General features: G+C 38.6%; 1 protein-coding gene across 1 annotated transcript in view; it reads left to right on the top strand.

Annotated features, from left to right (window-relative positions):
- Nucleotides 1–18,264, top strand: part of KDM5A (lysine demethylase 5A) — a 94,008-nt gene that overhangs the window by 54,468 nt on the left and 21,276 nt on the right. The window contains exons 15-24 of the mRNA XM_021690804.2: nucleotides 1,131–1,312; nucleotides 1,674–1,798; nucleotides 2,280–2,430; nucleotides 3,756–3,870; nucleotides 6,381–6,736; nucleotides 11,195–11,333; nucleotides 14,174–14,353; nucleotides 14,938–15,099; nucleotides 16,841–17,392; nucleotides 17,757–17,900. Coding sequence (XP_021546479.1) covers nucleotides 1,131–1,312; nucleotides 1,674–1,798; nucleotides 2,280–2,430; nucleotides 3,756–3,870; nucleotides 6,381–6,736; nucleotides 11,195–11,333; nucleotides 14,174–14,353; nucleotides 14,938–15,099; nucleotides 16,841–17,392; nucleotides 17,757–17,900 — 2,106 coding nt within the window. The remainder of the gene's footprint in view (nucleotides 1–1,130; nucleotides 1,313–1,673; nucleotides 1,799–2,279; nucleotides 2,431–3,755; nucleotides 3,871–6,380; nucleotides 6,737–11,194; nucleotides 11,334–14,173; nucleotides 14,354–14,937; nucleotides 15,100–16,840; nucleotides 17,393–17,756; nucleotides 17,901–18,264) is intronic.

Raw genomic sequence — 18,264 nt, 5'->3', positions numbered from 1 at the left:
ATCTTCTAGGGCTAGGGGTTCCTGGAGCATACTTTAGGATTTGGTGTAAAATTTGAGACCGAGAGAGAGAGAGAGAGAGAGAGAAAGAGAAAGCGAGTGTGGGGGGGGGAGGGGCAGAGAGGGAGAATCCCATGCCGATTTAACCAGCTGAGCCATCCAGGTGCTCCACTTCTCTTGATGTATTAATGTCCTGTTTGCCAGCTGCTGTGACGCTGTGTAAATTCTTGTAAGCTAAGAAATACCTGCAGTGCATTTTGGAACCATTTTTACATGAAATAATTTTTAAAGCTAATATTAAATGCTAATATGAGAAATGGGAAGATATGAGAGTAGTTAAGAGACATGTAGATTAAAACCAGTATCAAAAACAAAATCTGTGTTGCAAGAATTGAATTGTGTCTGCCAGTGAATAAATTATCGGGGTTTTACCTTGGGTAAGTGAAAAGAGTTTGCTTTCTTGTGTATTAAATGGAAGTCTTTATAAAATGCACTCAAATGCTCTTACTAAGCTGGCAGATCAAATTTAATTAAGCTTCTTTTTGATGTCTTGCTGAAGTAGATTATATTTTGATTTGCATAGTTTAATTTTTACTACTTTATCTTTGCATCTGTATTTATTAGTGTTATTTTTGGATCATTGATAACTAATATATCTGATTTCAGGATTTAAGGATGTATTATCCCTGGGACCAAAAAAAAATCAATTTTTTTCTTGTTTTAAGGAGAAGACAAAATATATAGCTTCATGAATTGTTATATAGTAACCTTTGTTGTCATCACAATTCTGGTCAAGAAATAGAACTTTGTTAGCCACCCCAAAAGTACCTCCCAATTACAATTTCCCTCCCCCCTCAAAAATGACTGCTTTGACATTTGTAGTAGTAAGTTCCTTACATTTAAAAAATAGTTGTATCAGTCAAATGTGTATTCTTCCACACCAAGGTTTAGTCTTTCCCACTTTAAAAAAATTAAGAATGATTAATTTTAGAAAGTGTTTTGATGTGTTATTTTACCTCCCATGTATATATCTTAAGTCAGATTTACCTGTAGAAAAAAATTTAGTAACTTTAAGTTCTTTGATGCTTCAGAGCCTTGAAAGACTTGATGTAGTGATGTGAATTGTATTTCAGGGTGTTCTAATGTCAGAAGAAGAAGTATTTGAACTTGTTCCTGATGATGAGCGACAGTGTTCAGCGTGCAGAACCACGTGTTTTCTCTCTGCTCTCACATGTTCCTGTAATCCTGAGCGCCTCGTGTGTCTCTACCATCCAACTGATCTGTGCCCCTGCCCCATGCAGAAGAAATGTCTTAGGTATCCTTACGTTTCTTGTAAACTTGTTACTTCTTTTAAAACCAAATGCACTGTTCTTTGTAATTCCTCTTCCCCATGTGTGCACTGGTAACTTTTCCTTGTCTCTCTGCCTCCCTGCCGAGGACCAGTCCTTTAAAGTTGGCCCTAAACTTGACAACTAATGTTAGTTTTTTTTTTTATCAATTGATTTCACATGTTCCCTGTCTCTCCCTGCATTAAAACTCTGTGGGTGGTTTGATTTAAGACACCCATTTCCTTGGTCATTGTATTAAGCTGATTGTACTTAAAATTTATTTTCAAGTTGGTTTTTTTGCAAAGTTTTAAATTTCTGTGTTTTTTGTTTGTTTTTGTATGTTTTTAGATACCGTTACCCATTAGAGGACCTCCCTTCTCTGCTGTATGGTGTGAAGGTCAGGGCACAATCCTATGACACGTGGGTCAGCCGTGTTACAGAAGCATTATCTGCCAACTTCAACCACAAGAAAGGTTAAGTTTCCTCCTTTTGTATGCATACACTGAAATTATTGTCACATTGAAAGAGGCTTTGTTTTATGTGCTTTTCCTCCATTAAGGAAAAATTATAGGCTTCATATGCGATTTGCGACTAATGGGTTGGTTGACTGACTATAGATTTAGTTTTCTATTTGAGAATTCTCTTTTACATAAAAAGTTAATATAAAATGGGACAGATAGCTAACTTGGCAGTAGATACATATTTTGGGGAGTCATTATTACCAGTGGACTGCCACTAAAGGTTAATTAAGAAAGAGGAATTACCTTCCTGGAGAGAAATTGTCCATAAGGATTAGGAATGAGCACCTGCTCTTAAGCTTTTATTGCAGTGGTGAGATTTTTGCAGCTGCAGTGTTTCCACTAATAGATTGATGACTAACTTGAGAGAGGTTGGTGAGTATTTTTAAATGACTTTTTATGTCTGTGGTCATAGTGTATAGCTTTGTTTTTACAGATTTGATTGAATTACGAGTAATGCTAGAAGATGCTGAGGATAGGAAATACCCAGAGAATGATCTCTTTAGAAAACTCAGAGATGCTGTGAAAGAAGCTGAGACTTGCGCTTCTGTCGCTCAGCTGCTTCTGAGCAAAAAGCAGAAGCACAGGTAAGACTAAGAAGAGTTCTCCAGTGGTTTCCTGTGGGTTTTTTGGTTTTGTTTATTTGCTGGCCCCTCCCTATATTATCTTTGACCTCTTGTCTTGGCCATTTCCCTCCCACCCTCCCTCCAGTCATGTCCCGATCTTCTCTCCTGCTACTGTCCCTTCTTTCTTGCTCCACTCTGCAGTCCTCTTCCCCTTTGTGCTTTTTGTACACGGCAGGCACGGTTCTGCTTAGGGCCTTCTCACTTCTTCGCTCTTTGAGCGCTCTTCCCTGATATCCAGATGGCTTGTTCCCTCACTTCTTTCAGGTCTTTTCAGATAGCTGACACATTCTTGAAGAGGCCTTCTCTGACAACCCTTTATAAAATTGCAGCCTTTTTATTCTTCTTTCCTGCTCTGTTTTTCTCCTAGTCCTGTCACTTCCTGACATACTAATTTATTTATTATCTCCTCCTTTCTTTCCCAGTCCCACTAGACACCTGCTAGACTAGAATGTTGGAGATTTTTTATCCTTTTTTCGTTGCTCTATTTCTTGTGCTTAGAACAATATCTGGCACATACTGGATGTGCAATAAATATTTGTAAATAAATAAATGATACTACACGCTGAAGGCAGGTGGCAGCAGAGAGTAATCTTGAGGGATGCTGGAGAGGCTGTGTTATTACGTGTAGAAGTATGTGCCCTTGATTTCATGGAATTCACATGTGTTAAATTTTCTGTGGTATTGTTTCGTATTCATGCCAACACTTTCCTGGTATCTGAACGGCTTTTGCTATGGCCCTTCACATTGGGTTTTAAATTACTTTGTGCGTTTTTTATTTGTACATTTGATTGGAGAACCTTTCTTTGAAGCATTGATCAGGGAATTTTCACCTGTCATTGGGTCACTAACCCCCTTGAAGAATCTGGCAAAAGCGTAGGGACCCTTTTAGAAAAATGCACATACATATACAATTCTGAATCCGTTTCAGAGGGGTTTATTAGCCCCCAGCCAAGTTAAAGGCCCTTGTTCCACATTTTAAGCTTTTTGAGGTAGAAGATTTAGTTTTATTAACAAACATACTATTTTACTCTGAGGAATTTATTGACTGTTTAAAATGCTCAATACTTATAAGATTGGAGGAACTATAACTTGGAGAGTTGAATCTTTGAGTCATTAACTAATGAGGTAAAAACCTAATTTGGAAGTGATCACCATTGCAGTGGAACCTCTCAAACACTCATATTCTGGGATTGTTTGGGTTAGAATTCTAGAGAGACTAGAAGCCCCTTTGATATCAGATGACTATGGATTTTTCTTACTTATATCTCAATATTATTTCACATCAGGCAGAGCCCAGATAGTGGGAGGACTCGGACCAAACTGACAGTGGAAGAATTGAAGGCCTTTGTCCAACAACTTTTTAGTCTTCCATGTGTCATCAGCCAAGCTCGACAAGTAAAGGTGGAGTATTACATTCTTTTCTTGGGTAATATCCTTTTTAGTATGGGTTTCTGTTTTGGGTAAACAGTGTGTCTAGACTAGCTTTTTGTTCTGTTTGTTTGTCACATAAGTGCTGCTGTTTGAAGTTTTTCAGTAGGCAGTAAGAATCCCCTGGTTTCATTCTTAGCCTTTAATTCTCCTTTTAAAATTCTGGAACCAAGGGTAGTTAGTTTAGAATTTTTTTCTGCATTGGGCGCCTGGGTGGCTCAGTTGGTTAAGCGACTGCCTTCGGCTCAGGTCATGATCCTGGAGTCCCTGGATCGAGTTCGGCATCGGGCTCCCTGCTCGGCGGGGAGCCTGCTTCTCCCTCTGACCCTCCCCCCTCTCATGTGCTCTCTCTCTCAAATAAATAAATAAAATCTTTAAAAAAAAAAAGAATTTTTTTCTGCATTAATCTTAGATCAGAATCCCCATTTAGCATAGATGTAATTGAAATGCAAGAAAATAGTTAAAAGAACCTGAATGTATCAGGAAGTTATTAGTTCATGAGCTTTTAAAAATGTGAGCTCTGAAATTACTAGATCCCTGATGGTTTCTTGAATTCGTACAGAGTCTCAAAAAGTGTCTATCAAATATATTAATCAGCATAGTTGTAATCCTCTCATAGTTTGTGGTATGTTTTGTGATTTGGCCATGGGCAGGGTATCTAAAATGGTTTTTATCAAGGTTATCAGCTTGAGGTGGCTGGGTGGCTAAGTCGGTTAAGCATCTGCCTTTGGCACAGGTCATGATCCCAGGATCCTGGGATTGAGTCCCACATCACCCGGCCTCCCTGCTCAGTGGGGAGCCTGTTTCTCCCTTTCTTTCTGCCTGCCACTCCCCCTGCTTCTACGTTCACTCTCTCTGTCAAAAGAAATAAATGTTAAAGAAAAAAAAAAGGTTATCAGCTTGTGAAATCTAGTATCGGTTGTGTTTCTGCTGTTACCCCATGTCGTAGAAGCATTTTGGTAGTTGACTGCTCTTTCTTCCTGAGAGACTTTATTCTCTGAACATCTGTGACATCACACGCTCTAGTTTTCTTCATTCATTCACAGTTCCTTTTCTTCGGTGTTCTTGGCTGTTTGTTTTCTCCTTGGCTTGACTTCTAAGTGTTGGAGTGTATTAAGAGTCTCAGCTCTTTCTTTAGGTCCTGACATCTTATTGGTTTAGTGACAGTAAGTATCACCTGTATCCTGTTGATCCCCAGATCATCAGCTCTCAATGCCTTTGCTCTCTCCTACAAGCTTCTACATCCATTGCATACTCTGTGTATCCCATGGCAGACTAAAAGGCATCTTAAAAGCCTTTTAATGAATCAAAAATCCTTGATTCCTTTATTTCCCTTATACCCCATATCCAGTCTCTAAACAAGTGCTACCGTTATCTTCAGAATGTTTCCCAAAGGGAACCATTTGCCATCATCTGCATTGCTTACACTGTGCTCCGAGCCTCTAGATTCTGCCCCTGAGATCACTGTAATAGCCTCTTACCTCGTCTCCCTTCTTCTTCTCTTGTCCCTGACAGTTTATTTTTATTCGGTAGCCAGTGTGACCATGTAAATTATAAATCAAATTATATCACTTCTCTGTGGTTAAAATTCTCCAGTCCTTCCCAAAGCCATTAGAATGAAATCTAAACTTCTAATCTGTGTGGCACTACGTAATCTGACGTCTGCTTATTTTTTAACTGCATTTCTCCACTTCGCTCCCCATCATCCACTTTAGAGCAAGACATTTCTCTGTAAAAGCTTTTGCAGTTATTATCCGCTCTGCCTGAACTGCTCTTCCTCCAGATCTTCATATAGTTCCCACCTCTAACTCCTCGTTTTAGTTTCAGTTCATCTGCTTTCTGTGACCACCATTGCAAAGTAATATGCCCACCCCCTCTGGTCATTCTCTATTGTATTGCCCTGTTTTATTTTCACAGCACTTAAAACTAACTGGAACATTTTATTCATATATTCAGTGTCTATTTATATTAAAATACATTTCTTGGGCGCCTGGGTGGCTCAGTCATTAAGTGTCTGCCTTTGGCTCAGGTCATGATCTCAGGGTCCTGGGATCGAGTCTCACATCGAGCTCCCTGCTCGGCAGGAAGCCTACTTCGTCTGGAAGCCTGCTTCTCCCTCTCCCTCTCCCCCTGCTTATGTTCCCCCTCTCGCTGTGTCTCTGTCAAAAAAACAAAACAAAAAACTTAAAAAAAATAAAAACATTCCTTAAAGATAAGGACTTTGTATGTTTTAGTGCTTATAACAGTGGCTGCATCTAAGTCCGTAGTCATTAAATATTGTTTGAATGAATTAATCATGTTTTAAAAGTAAGTCTGTGTAAGTATTACAGAGAAGCATAATTATGTTCTTAACTATCATATCTGGTGCTATAATGGTGAGATGATTAGATAGTCTAGAATTTGAGTTTTCCTGAACTGTGTCTATTCGAAACTCATTCTGTATCTTAAATTAGTTTTTTATTTTTATTCTTTTGACTTTTCAGAATCTGCTGGATGATGTGGAAGAGTTTCATGAACGTGCTCAAGAGGCCATGATGGATGAAACCCCAGATTCTTCCAAACTCCAAATGTTGATAGACATGGGCTCTAGTCTCTATGTGGAGCTACCTGAACTGGCCCGACTAAAGCAAGAGCTACAGCAGGCTCGATGGTTGGATGAAGTAAGACTGACCCTGTCAAATCCACAACAGGTCACTTTGGATGTCATGAAGAAACTGATAGACTCTGGGGTGGGATTGGCACCCCACCATGCTGTGGAGAAGGCAATGGCTGAACTACAGGAGCTCCTTACAGTCTCTGAGCGATGGGAAGAAAAGGCTAAGGTCTGCCTACAGGCAAGGTGAACACATACATTGGTGACTGTTGCCTCTTTTAATAATTAAGGGTAGAACCGAAGGAGGAACATAAGGCTCTGTTTCATTAAATATATTTTTTAATTTTTTATTCTTATGTTAATCCCCATACATTACATCATTAGTTTTAGATGTAGTGTTCCATGATTCATTGTTTGTGCTTTACACCCAGTGCTCCATGCAGAATGTGCCCTGCTCAATACCCACCATGTTTCATTAAATATTTAATTAGATGTTTTGTGCCTTCCCTGACCAGCCACTAAATTATCAAATAGGTCTGCAAATAAATAGTTTCAGATATTGTGTGCATGCTAGTGCAGAGTACTTTGCTAGGTACTTTAAGTGAAACAAAGTAGTATTTTGTTTAGAACCTTCCCATTACCAATCTTTTTAAAAAAAAAAAGAAAGAAAGAAAGGGCGCCTGGGTGGCTCAGATGGTTAAGTGTCTGCCTTCAGCTCAGGTCATGATCCCAGCGTCCTGGGATTGAGTCCCGCATCGGGCTCCCTGCTCTGCGAGGAGCCTGCTTCTCCCTCTCCCTCTGCCTCTCTCCCTGCTCATGCTCTCTCTCTCTCTCTCTCTCTCTCTCTCTCTCTCTCTCTGTATCTCTGTGTCTCAAATGAATAAATAAAATCTTTAAAAAAATAAAAAAATAAATAGAACCTTCCCATTACCTATACTATAGTTCAGAGCTAAGAAATGTAAAGCTCACTGCAATATGTTATTATTAACTAATAGGTACAGAAAAATGCTATAGGAATTCAGAGGAGGGGAGGTCATTGTTACCTTTGGTGGTCAGAAGAGAAGCTTGAGAGAAAAGAACTTTAGGTAGAGCTTTGAAGCATGAGTGAGATTGAAGTGGAAGGGGCGTGAGAGAAAGATCAAGCTGAGTTTAAGGAATATATATATAGGGTTAGGTGACAAGTTAAATGGGCTTTCTTGGAGTGGAGGATTTATGTAGGAAAGTAGTGGGAAAGAAGAAGCAAGAAAGGAGAACATTACACAGTTGCATTAGCATTGGCACCCCCATTGGATTTTTGAGATTTCAGTAAAGCATTCACCATACTTGACTGTATATCAACTAATTAGACTGTAATGTTCTTTATGAAAGTATTTCTTTAGCTAAAATTAAGATCTCTAATTTCTCTTGTAAGGATGAGGAACCTGGCATACTTAGAGTCCATAGTTATTAAATACACAGCTCAGATTGATTGATCAATTTATTTATTTATAAGTGTCTCTGGATGTCTTAAAACTAACTTTTTTTTTTTTAAGACTTTATTTATTTGACAGAGAGAGACACAGCGAGAGAGGGAACACAAGCAGGGGGAGTGGGAGAGGGAGAAGCTGGCTTCCCACTGAGCAGGGAGCCCGATGTGGGGCTCGATCCCAGAACCCTGGGATCATGACCTGAGCCGAAGGCAGACACTTAACTGACTGAGCCACCCAGGTGCCCCAACACAGCTCAAATTTAAAGCCTTTACCACTTCATTCCAAAGTCTTCATGTACTTAATTGCCAGCCACTTATTTTGGTTGCAGTTGATAGGAGAAGCCTTAGATAATTCAGTGAACACAGTTCTGTTTAACCAAGAAAAGGCTGCATATATTTTTGCTGGATATTTTGCTCTCTAGTTATCATGGAGAATACGTACTAAAATGTATCCGTAGCTTTTTGTTTGAAACCTTCAAATTACTCTGTGTCTTCAGATTCATGACAGTTCCAGGAGCATATTAAATGGGAAAAGATAAATAACTTTGGAATACAAAACCATGATTGGATATACCTGATGCAACTTATTGTAGTCTACAGAATGAGATTTTGTTGGTAGTAATATTTGAAAACTCACTTTCTCTCATTTTTCCACATTTAATCAATCACTAAGTTTTAATGAGTTTGCCTCCAAAATGTCTTTCGTATCTTTTTCAATTTCACTGTCACTGACCTAGTTATGGTGCTCTTGTATTTTTCCTTAATCTTTGCAATTCAGTATTTATGGAGTACCTACTACATGCCAGGCACTATTTCTAAGTGCAATAAAGATAGTAGGGGAAAAGACCCACAATGTTCCTGCTGTAAAATAGAGCCAACGTTCTAGTGGGGAGAGACAGGTGAATAAGTGAGTGAACGAATGGATGAATGAATTTCAGATAATTGTCATGAAGAAAATATAATTAGTAAAGATATAGAGGGTGATAGGGTTTGGTGGGGATAGTGGAAAGTAGAACCTTTTGTTTTCTAACTTTTGTCAAAGTTAGCTTTCTGAAACACATCTACAGTGTTCTTGGCCTCTTAGCATTGGTTAACACCTGACCACTATTTTCTCAATATCCTCCTTCTTTGCTTTTGGCCTTCTCTCCCTGCCTCTCAAATAATGCCTTTCCTCAAGATTCTGGCCTAGACCACTTCTTTTTTCACTCTGTACATCTCCCTGGAAATTTCATCTAATATATTTTGTGGCTCCATTGGCCATCTTTATACTGATTAACTCCAAATTCTCATCTATAACATAGATATTTTTCATAGATACCATCTGCCTGTTAGGTAGTTCCATTGGATGTCCTGTTGGTACCTCAAATTCCCTATATCCAGAATTGGATTCATTAACTCTTTCCCATCATCTCTTCCTTTCCTCCTTTTTTCTTTGAATTACACCTTTTTTTTTTCCTCCTTTAAACAAGCTTTGGAAATTGACTTTTCCTTTCCATTTACATACCTTCAACTTCAGTTAACTACCAAGTCATGTTGATTATATTTCCTCAATGTTTATCACTTTCATTCTTCTTTGGGGGTGCTGTCATAGTTGGCCTAAATCATAGGCTCTGTGACCTCACCCTGTTCTCACCCATTCTCTACACTGCAACTAGTATTTTCCTAAAATACAGGTGTGGCTTTTTCACTCCCTTGGTTAGAGCCCTTCACTGTTTCCCATTCCCCTGGGGATGACATTTAGAGTCCTTCATCTGATTCATAAGACCATCTGTAATCTAGCCCCTTGCTTAAGGATCTAGCCTCATCCCTTGCCATTCTTCTTTGCATTCTATGTTCCAAGCGTAGTGATCCCCCTGCTTTCCTCAGATATGCCGTATTCTTTCTTGTCTCTGGACCTTCTCATGTGCTCATTTTATTCTCCTCTGGAACAGTCTTCCCTTCTGCCCATCCCCTATGGTGTACCACTACCCGGCCTCTGGTCCCAGCTTTCCTGACTCACTCCTATTCAAAAAGGATAAGAAAGCTTAGAAGTCACTTCTGGGAATCCTTCCGTCACCTGCCGAGTTAGTTTATGGTCCTCCTGCTGTATATTTTGATAGCATCTTACAGTGCTATGAATAATCCCCCTCTACTACCACAAGATTAAAACGTTTCATGAGGCAAGGTCTCTATCACTCCTGTGTATTAATAATCTCCAGGACCTAGCACAATGCCTAGCACATAGTAGGATTCATGGATAATGAAACTGTTCCCACCCTTATTAGCTTCCTATTGCTTCCATGGCAAAATTCATGGCTCTCGAGACCTCTTAGATCTTTTTGCATCTTTCTTTCCTGTCAAATTCCCCTACTTCTTGCTCTTAACTCCTACCTCACCCCCGTCCTCACACCAGCTCCCATCTTAAACTGGACTACTAACTTATTTTTTTTTAAGATTTTAGTTTTTAAATTAAAAGAATATATATAATCTCTACCCCCAAGTGGGGCTCGAACTCTTGACCTTGAAATCAAGAGCTACATGCTCTACCCACTGAGCCAGCCGGGTACTCTGGGACCTCTAACTTATTTTTAAATGTTTCTTCATGTCTTTGTTCATTATATTCCTGGGTTTTTTTCCTTAACCTTTCACTTGAGAAAGTCACACTTCTTTAAGCCTCAGCTCAAAGCCCATCTCAGCTCCTCTAAGCAGAATTAATCACAACTTCCCATAGTGGTAAGCCTGTAGTGATTTGCTCTTCGTCCCCAGTACAAGTTTAATTCTTATCTTGTATTCTGATTTGTTGAGGATAGGTCTATTTTATTCATCTTTTAACTGGGTGGTATTGAATGTAGTTGAATTAAATGTACGTGGTCAACATTACTGGACTTCTAGACTATTGCTTTCCACACTGCTGATAAGCGTCTCTGACAGTTTCAGATATTGTGGAGAACTAAAATAGATCCAGTTTAGTAGTGAAAAGAGCAAGGGATCTGAGACTCATTCTGAATCAGTATTTCAGCTGTGCCATTCACTGTATTAAATGACTTGGGGAAAATAATTGATTTTTAAGGTTTTCTTATTTGTATATTGGGAATAAAGGTAATAGCTGCTTTGCCTCCCTTATAGGATGTGGTAAGAACTAAATGAAATCATGTATATGAAATTTCTCTGCACATTCTAAAATGTTATTTAAATGTTGGTAGCAGTTTGACTTTTCCTCATGCATCTACCCTATCTTTGCGTTTTTTTTTTTTAAGACCACGGCACAGTGTGGCAAGTTTAGAAAGCATAGTGAATGAAGCCAAGAACATTCCAGCCTTTCTACCCAATGTGTTGTCCCTGAAAGAAGCGTTACAAAAGGCTCGAGAATGGACAGCTAAAGTGGAAGCTATTCAGGTAAGGAGCCTCTTGAATTATCCCACCATTTGGGTAATGTTGTCTTACAGATGAATCCTTTAAGCCTTTAATTCTTTAGAATAGAATAACCATAATAAAATAATAGTACTTAAAATTCAGTTGTTCTTCCATCTGATTTTGTCATTCAAAATAAATATTACCTATTTAAATGTTACTTGTTTCTTTTGACTCCCTGCTATGAAAGATGACAGAATTAGCTATTTATTTAACTCTTAGCAATAGGGAGTTTATTCCCTGCTGTATTCTTTGAATCTTTGCCATGTGTGCAAATAAATTTTAAAATAAGAGGCAGAAAAAAGAAAATGAAATTAATATTTACTGAACACCCTAACACTCATGGTAGGTATTATTCTAGTTGTTTGGGAGTAGAAATGTGAGGGAAGGGTATAAAGACAGTACCCTGGCCCTCAGAAAGACATGTATTATATATTTTAATTTAAAACAATATATAATATTCCTCCTGAATTATAAAAACCTTGCAGCATTTTCAGTATTGAGGATGTACATACTCTTTATTGTAAACCTGTATCCAAAGAAAATGAAACCAACTCTCTGCTGTCCCAAGAAAGAACGTATTCTAGGTGTCAAGTTCTAATGACTTCTGTTTTGGTTTGTTTTCAGTTAACTTTTTCTGGGAGCTTCTTAGCTGCATTTTTCTATGCTATTTTAAAAATTATCTCTATTTTCCAAACTGAGGATTGCTGGAGGGGTGGTGGATGGGTGGGGGGATAGGCTAAATGGATGATGGGCATTAAGGAGGGCATGGGTTGTGATGAACACTGGGTGTTCTCTGTAAGTGATGAATCACTAAATTGTGTTCCTGAAACCAGTACTACACTATATGTTAACTAACTTGAATTTAAATAAAATATTGGAAGAAAAAAAATTAATCTCTGTTTTCATCAGGACAGCTCCTCTGTTTCATCTTTAACCTATTTCAGCAGGTTGGTTGTCCTCAAATGTTTGATAACCCTTGGTTGGCTGTTAATTTATGACCACAAGACCAAGTCTACAAGTAGAGATGGCTGTCTTGTGTTTCCTCTATAATTTTGAAGGACTTGCCCTCTGCCAAGCCCTTCCTTCAATGGGGAGACTGACTCGTAGTTCTAAGTAAGTGGACAACTTCTGTTGACAGGCAGACTCTTCTTTAAGATACAGCGCTTGGGAGCAGGCTAAGTCAAGTCTTAGCCAGGAGGTCTTTCCTAGTCAAACAGCTATAGTTGGGTACAAGGAGTAGCAGTAAACCTGGTATTTCTCAGCTGTATCTATTTGAGTTTTCTTTTCTCTTCCATTTCACTATTCTTTAATCCTAGTACCACAGTGATTTAATGATACCATTATAATATCTCTTAGGGCTAGAACCTTCCCATTATTATTATTATTATTATTATTAAAAATTCACTTAAGTTGGGGTGCCTGGTTGGCTCAGTTAGTGGAGTGTGTGACCCTTGATCTCGGGGTTGTGAGTTCAAGCCTCACATTGGGTGTGGAGCCTACTTTAAAAAAAAAAATCACTTAAGTTTTTTGCCTTTATTTTTCCACATGTTTCAGTGTCACTTTCAAAATGAATTTATAGGCAAATGAGTCAGTTAACATAGGAAATAACCTTTTATTGGAATGTCTATTTATAGCATGTAACTATGCCTTTCCCTCATTCAGGGCTTCTGAGTAACAGTGAATGTTAAGGACATATATACAGTTTCTTACAGGAATGGTTATGTGTTCTGTCCGCCTGGAGATTCATCCAATCTAAGGTATCTGAATTACTGCCTGTTGGCTGTCAACCCACTTCGGGTGTTCTTGCCAAATCCCTGGAATGGATTACTTACTAACCCTCTCATCTCATATAACGATTTATTTAGTAAATTTACAGCAGTAATAGTTCTAAAGACTTCATTACATGGAAATACTGAACCATTGTGACTTAGGCAAATATCCGTTCTCATCTGTATTTATATAACATAAAATGGAGGTGGTTATCAGAAATAAAATACTGCTTTGTAGTTGTTGGAAGAGTTTGAAAGACTTTGAAATAGGCAAAAGAAATTACCGGATGTCCTTTTTGTGGAGTACTGGATGTTGTCTAGTGAACTCTCCAGGATTATCTCATTCTAGGAGTGTGTGCTGTAGATTTTCTTTGACCAGGCTATTTTACAGCTCTGTCAATTATTAAAAAATGATAGTAATACAAATTAATTATGTCATAGAAAATTAAATTTATCTATAACAGAACAATTTATTTCCCCATGGTAGAAAAGATGATTGAATTGTTCCATATGATATTAAATATCTGTTTCCATCTATTAGCAAATTTCTTGTCTCATTCCTGATTGTATTTATATATGTCTGTTCTTTCTTTTCTTTCTTTTTTTTTAAAAAGATTTATTTATTCATTTTAGAGAGAGTGTGTGTGTGAACAGGGGAGGGGCAGGGGAGAAGGAGAAGGGAAGCAGGCTCCCCGCTGAGCAGGGAGCTGGACGCTGGGCTTGATGTCCTAACCAGGAGATCATGACCTGAGCTGAAACCAAGAGTCGGATGCTCAACTGACTGAGCCAACCAGGTGCCCCTTATATGTCTGTTCTTTAGATTCTTTTGAACTGATTTTTACATCTTAACTGGTTCCCTCATTAATTAATAAAAATCTCTGACAGTATGAATTTACAGAATTTTTTAAAAGGACATTGGAAGCTCTAGGTTTAAAGAATAACATTTAATAAAAAACTTAACACTAAACTCTTTGTAAGATCTTCCGACCAGTATCACTAGATAGACTCCATAAGAAAGTGCAAGTTGTGTGAGAATGCACTTTTGTTTTTCAGAGTGGCAGCAACTATGCTTACTTGGAGCAGCTGGAGAGCTTATCTGCTAAAGGGCGACCTATCCCTGTGCGCCTGGATGCGTTGCCCCAGGTAGAATCACAAGTAGCAGCTGCACGGGCATGGAGAGAACGGACCGGGCGGACCTTTCTTAAGAAGAATTCTAGCCATACCTTGTTGCAGGTAAAGAACAGTTGGTAATTTAATACCTGTAGGTAGGGGTTTTATTGGTGAGGGTTGTTTTCAGTTTATCTGGTCATGGTTATATAAGTGATTCCTATTAAGTGATATCAAATGTTGACTGGAAATCTGGATCCTTAGGCGGACTTATCTCCGGTTCATCTTGTACTGTGTCCAGATAAAGCAATCAGCCTGGATCTTATCTCTGTTACTAATGGATTCTGTCCTTGAAATATTTTATACTCGTTACCCTTTTCATCTTGAGCAGTTGAACATCCTAATAGTTAAAGGGCATAGGCTTTGGAGTAAGGTACTTTCATGTTGAGCACTGGCTCTCTAATTGCTAAGCCTGTGTGGTTGGGTAAGTTGTTTTCTTTCTGAGCCTTAGTTTCCCCGGTTTGTGAAATACAGATGATACACCTACTATACAGAGGGTTGTTGTAAGGATTGAGTTAGGTGTGTGTAGAAGGTACATAAGAAAGTGCCTAGGACAAGATGAGTGGTCAGTAAATGGTTCCTTTTTATTGTTTTCAGTTTTAAGATTTTTTTTTTAAACTAGAACTCAGTGTTTGGTTTTATTTTTGTAGGTGCTAAGTCCCCGGACTGACATTGGTATATACGGGAGTGGTAAGAACAGAAGGAAAAAAGTAAAAGAACTAATAGAAAAAGAAAAAGAAAAGGATCTGGACCTTGAGCCTCTGAGTGATCTGGAGGAAGGATTGGAGGAAACCAGAGATACAGCTATGGTGGTAAGAAATTATGTAATGCATTTTGAGTCTGCTTCATGAATATAAAATTCTATGAAGATATTAGCAGAGTCATTGGTTTTATGTTCTTAACTATTTTTATTTGTGTATACTTTATCTTTGGCTTTATAGTAAAATATTTCATTTTTTTATATTTGTAATAGAAGTTTATTAGTCTGCTCTCTCCCTAAAATTGTCTTTTCCATATCTCTGTTCTTTATTATTGTTTTAATAGTTGTCTAATATTCCATCAAATTGTCCGTAGTTTAATACTTTTCTGATACATCAAATATTTGGATTATTACTAATGTTTGCTATTATGGATAATATAAAGTGAACTTCTTTATAAAGTCTTTTCCTTTTTTTCAAATTATTTTCCTATACTTAGCTCTTAGGAATGTGATTATTGGGTTAGAATTTAATAGCATTTTGTGACATTTAATCCTGTGCTTTTAAAAGGAATTATATCTGTTTAATGATATCAGCTGCTATTTAAAATATCTCCTTTCTCTTAGTCTCATTCATAATATAGTGAGTGCTCAAGAAAATACTTGTAACTTATTAGAATGATGGGTATTTTTGGAGAGGAGGAGGAATGTGTGAAGATGACTAGGAGCCTGAGGATGTAAAGAGAAATAAAAAATGAGTTTAGGCTATATGTAACAGTAGTGAATTTCATACATTAAGTCACTTGATAACAGATGTTTTTGCCTACAAATGATCCTGGGGTTTTTTGTTTTGTTTTGTTTTAAGATGTATTTATTGTAGAGAGAGCATGCGAATGCATGAGCGGGGCGGGGAGGGATAGAGGGAGAGAGTGGAGGGAAGCAGACTCCCTACATAGGGGGGAGCCTGATGCGGGGTTCGATCCCCTGACCCCAAGACCACAACCTTAGCTGAAGCCAAGAGCCAGATGCTAAACTGACTTAGCCACCCAGGCGCCCCCAAATGATCCTGTTTGAGGCCAGTGGAAATGATTTATTAGCGAGCCAGCCTAACAAGTCAGTCTTGCCAGATGAATAGAACTGGAAATTATTTCAAAATTGTTTCAGAGTTACCACAGTTTGAAAAAGAAAATACACTGACAGTGTTCCTGATAATTAAATTGTTTACTTTTATTTTTTTTGAAATGAGTTACATAAAACCTTGTTATAATTGGCCATCAAACTTTGTTATTCTACTTCTACATGAGTTGGAGAGGCTGTTTAAAGAAAGAAATAAGAATTGATTTGTATAGAAGTCACCCCCAGGGAAGGAATTACAAGGGGATAGGGAAGTAATATTTATTGGGTGTTTACCTTGTGTGAGGCACCAAGTTAGGCACTTTCATGTGTTATCTTATTTAATCCTCAAAACAACAAAATGAGGTCGGTTGGTATCCTCATTTTTCAGAAAACAGATTCAGAAAACTTGTGCGCCAGATCAACAGTTTATAAGTACAAGTGCCAGGCTTTTTGCTCAGGTTGCTTGACTCCAAGGCATATTATCTTTCTACTGCTCCCTACAGAAGAGTTCAAAGTACCCTACTGATATAAATTGTCCAAATATGGTAGCACTTTGCGCATTTCACAGATGAGGAATGTTTGCACCCAAATTATAGGAAATGATTGATAAATGTTTGTTTTTAAGGAAATACTTTGTTACAATGAGGGCACAATGTGGAGATGATCCCTCAGCTCTGAGGATTTGGCATTTTGGAATATTTTGCAGTGACTCTTTTTAATTAAATGTTTGTTGTATACAGGTGGCAGTTTTCAAAGAACGGGAGCAAAAAGAGATTGAAGCCATGCATTCCCTCAGAGCAGCCAACCTAGCCAAGATGACAATGGTGGACCGCATAGAAGAAGTAAAATTTTGCATTTGCCGCAAGACAGCCAGTGGGTTTATGCTACAGTGTGAGCTCTGCAAAGACTGGTTCCATAACAGCTGTGTTCCCCTTCCTAAATCAGGTTCCCAAAAAAAAGGGTCTAGCTGGCAGGCTAAAGAAGTAAAATTCCTTTGCCCTCTTTGTATGCGGTCTCGAAGGCCAAGGTTAGAGACTATTCTCTCACTCCTGGTATCCCTTCAGAAGTTGCCTGTACGTTTGCCTGAAGGAGAGGCCCTGCAGTGTTTGACAGAACGAGCTATGAGTTGGCAAGATAGAGCACGGCAGGCCCTAGCCACAGACGAACTGTCCTCTGCCCTAGCCAAACTGTCTGTGTTGAGCCAGCGCATGGTGGAGCAGGCAGCTCGAGAAAAGACTGAGAAGATCATCAGTGCAGAACTCCAGAAAGCAGCTGCTAATCCAGACTTACAGGCAAGTTTAGGGTTTTCTTTTTTTATTTCATGGGATTATGTGTATAAATAGTAAATCAAATATATCTTACCAGGTGATTAGGAAAACAACAGCAAGTTGCCAGCAGCTATGTTATCCATAACATCTTTCTGGATACACCTATAGGATTTTTTCGGGTATATACCTAGGTCATTTTAGTGAACCATTACCTGGAAATATCATTGAGATGGACCTTGGCATCATAACCAAATAATTTGATCGGTACTAACGAATTCTGTTGGCCACTTTGCAAGTTCATTACATTTAGGTGGTCTGAAGTGCACATTCATTACCCTTGTTTATTTAGTATGTCCCTCTGTTCATCTTGGAATTGTTTGTTGTTTAGGGACACTTACCTAGTTTCCAGCAATCTGCTTTTAACCGGGTGGTGAGCAGTGTATCTTCTTCCCCTCGACAAACGATGGACTATGATGATGAAGAAACAGATTCTGATGAGGATATCCGGGAGACATATGGCTATGACATGAAGGTAATTAATGGACAGGCATACCTGATCACTGGGCTTGTTAAAACTATTGAACACTGATGTTTGAAGCCTGAAAGTAGAAGAGAAAGCTAATCTATTTATCCTGGGTTTATGGTGATAGCATTTTTTTCTAAGCCCCCCAAAATATAGATAAAACAATTTTTTTTAAAGGATGGAATTTAGGGGCGCCTGGGTGGCTCAGTTGGTTAAGCGACTGCCTTCGGCTCAGGTCATGATCCTGGAGTCCCGGGATCGAGTCCCGCATCGGGCTCCCTGCTCGGCGGGGAGTCTGCTTCTCCCTCTGACCCTCCTCCCTCTCATGCTCTCTGTCTCTCATTCTCTCTGTCTCAAATAAATAAATAAAATC

The sequence above is a fragment of the Neomonachus schauinslandi genome, chromosome 5, assembly GCF_002201575.2.
Source record: "Neomonachus schauinslandi chromosome 5, ASM220157v2, whole genome shotgun sequence".
NCBI lineage: Eukaryota > Metazoa > Chordata > Mammalia > Carnivora > Phocidae > Neomonachus > Neomonachus schauinslandi.
Note: the sequence above shows the minus strand (reverse complement) of the source record. Positions and strands in the feature narration are given on the sequence as shown.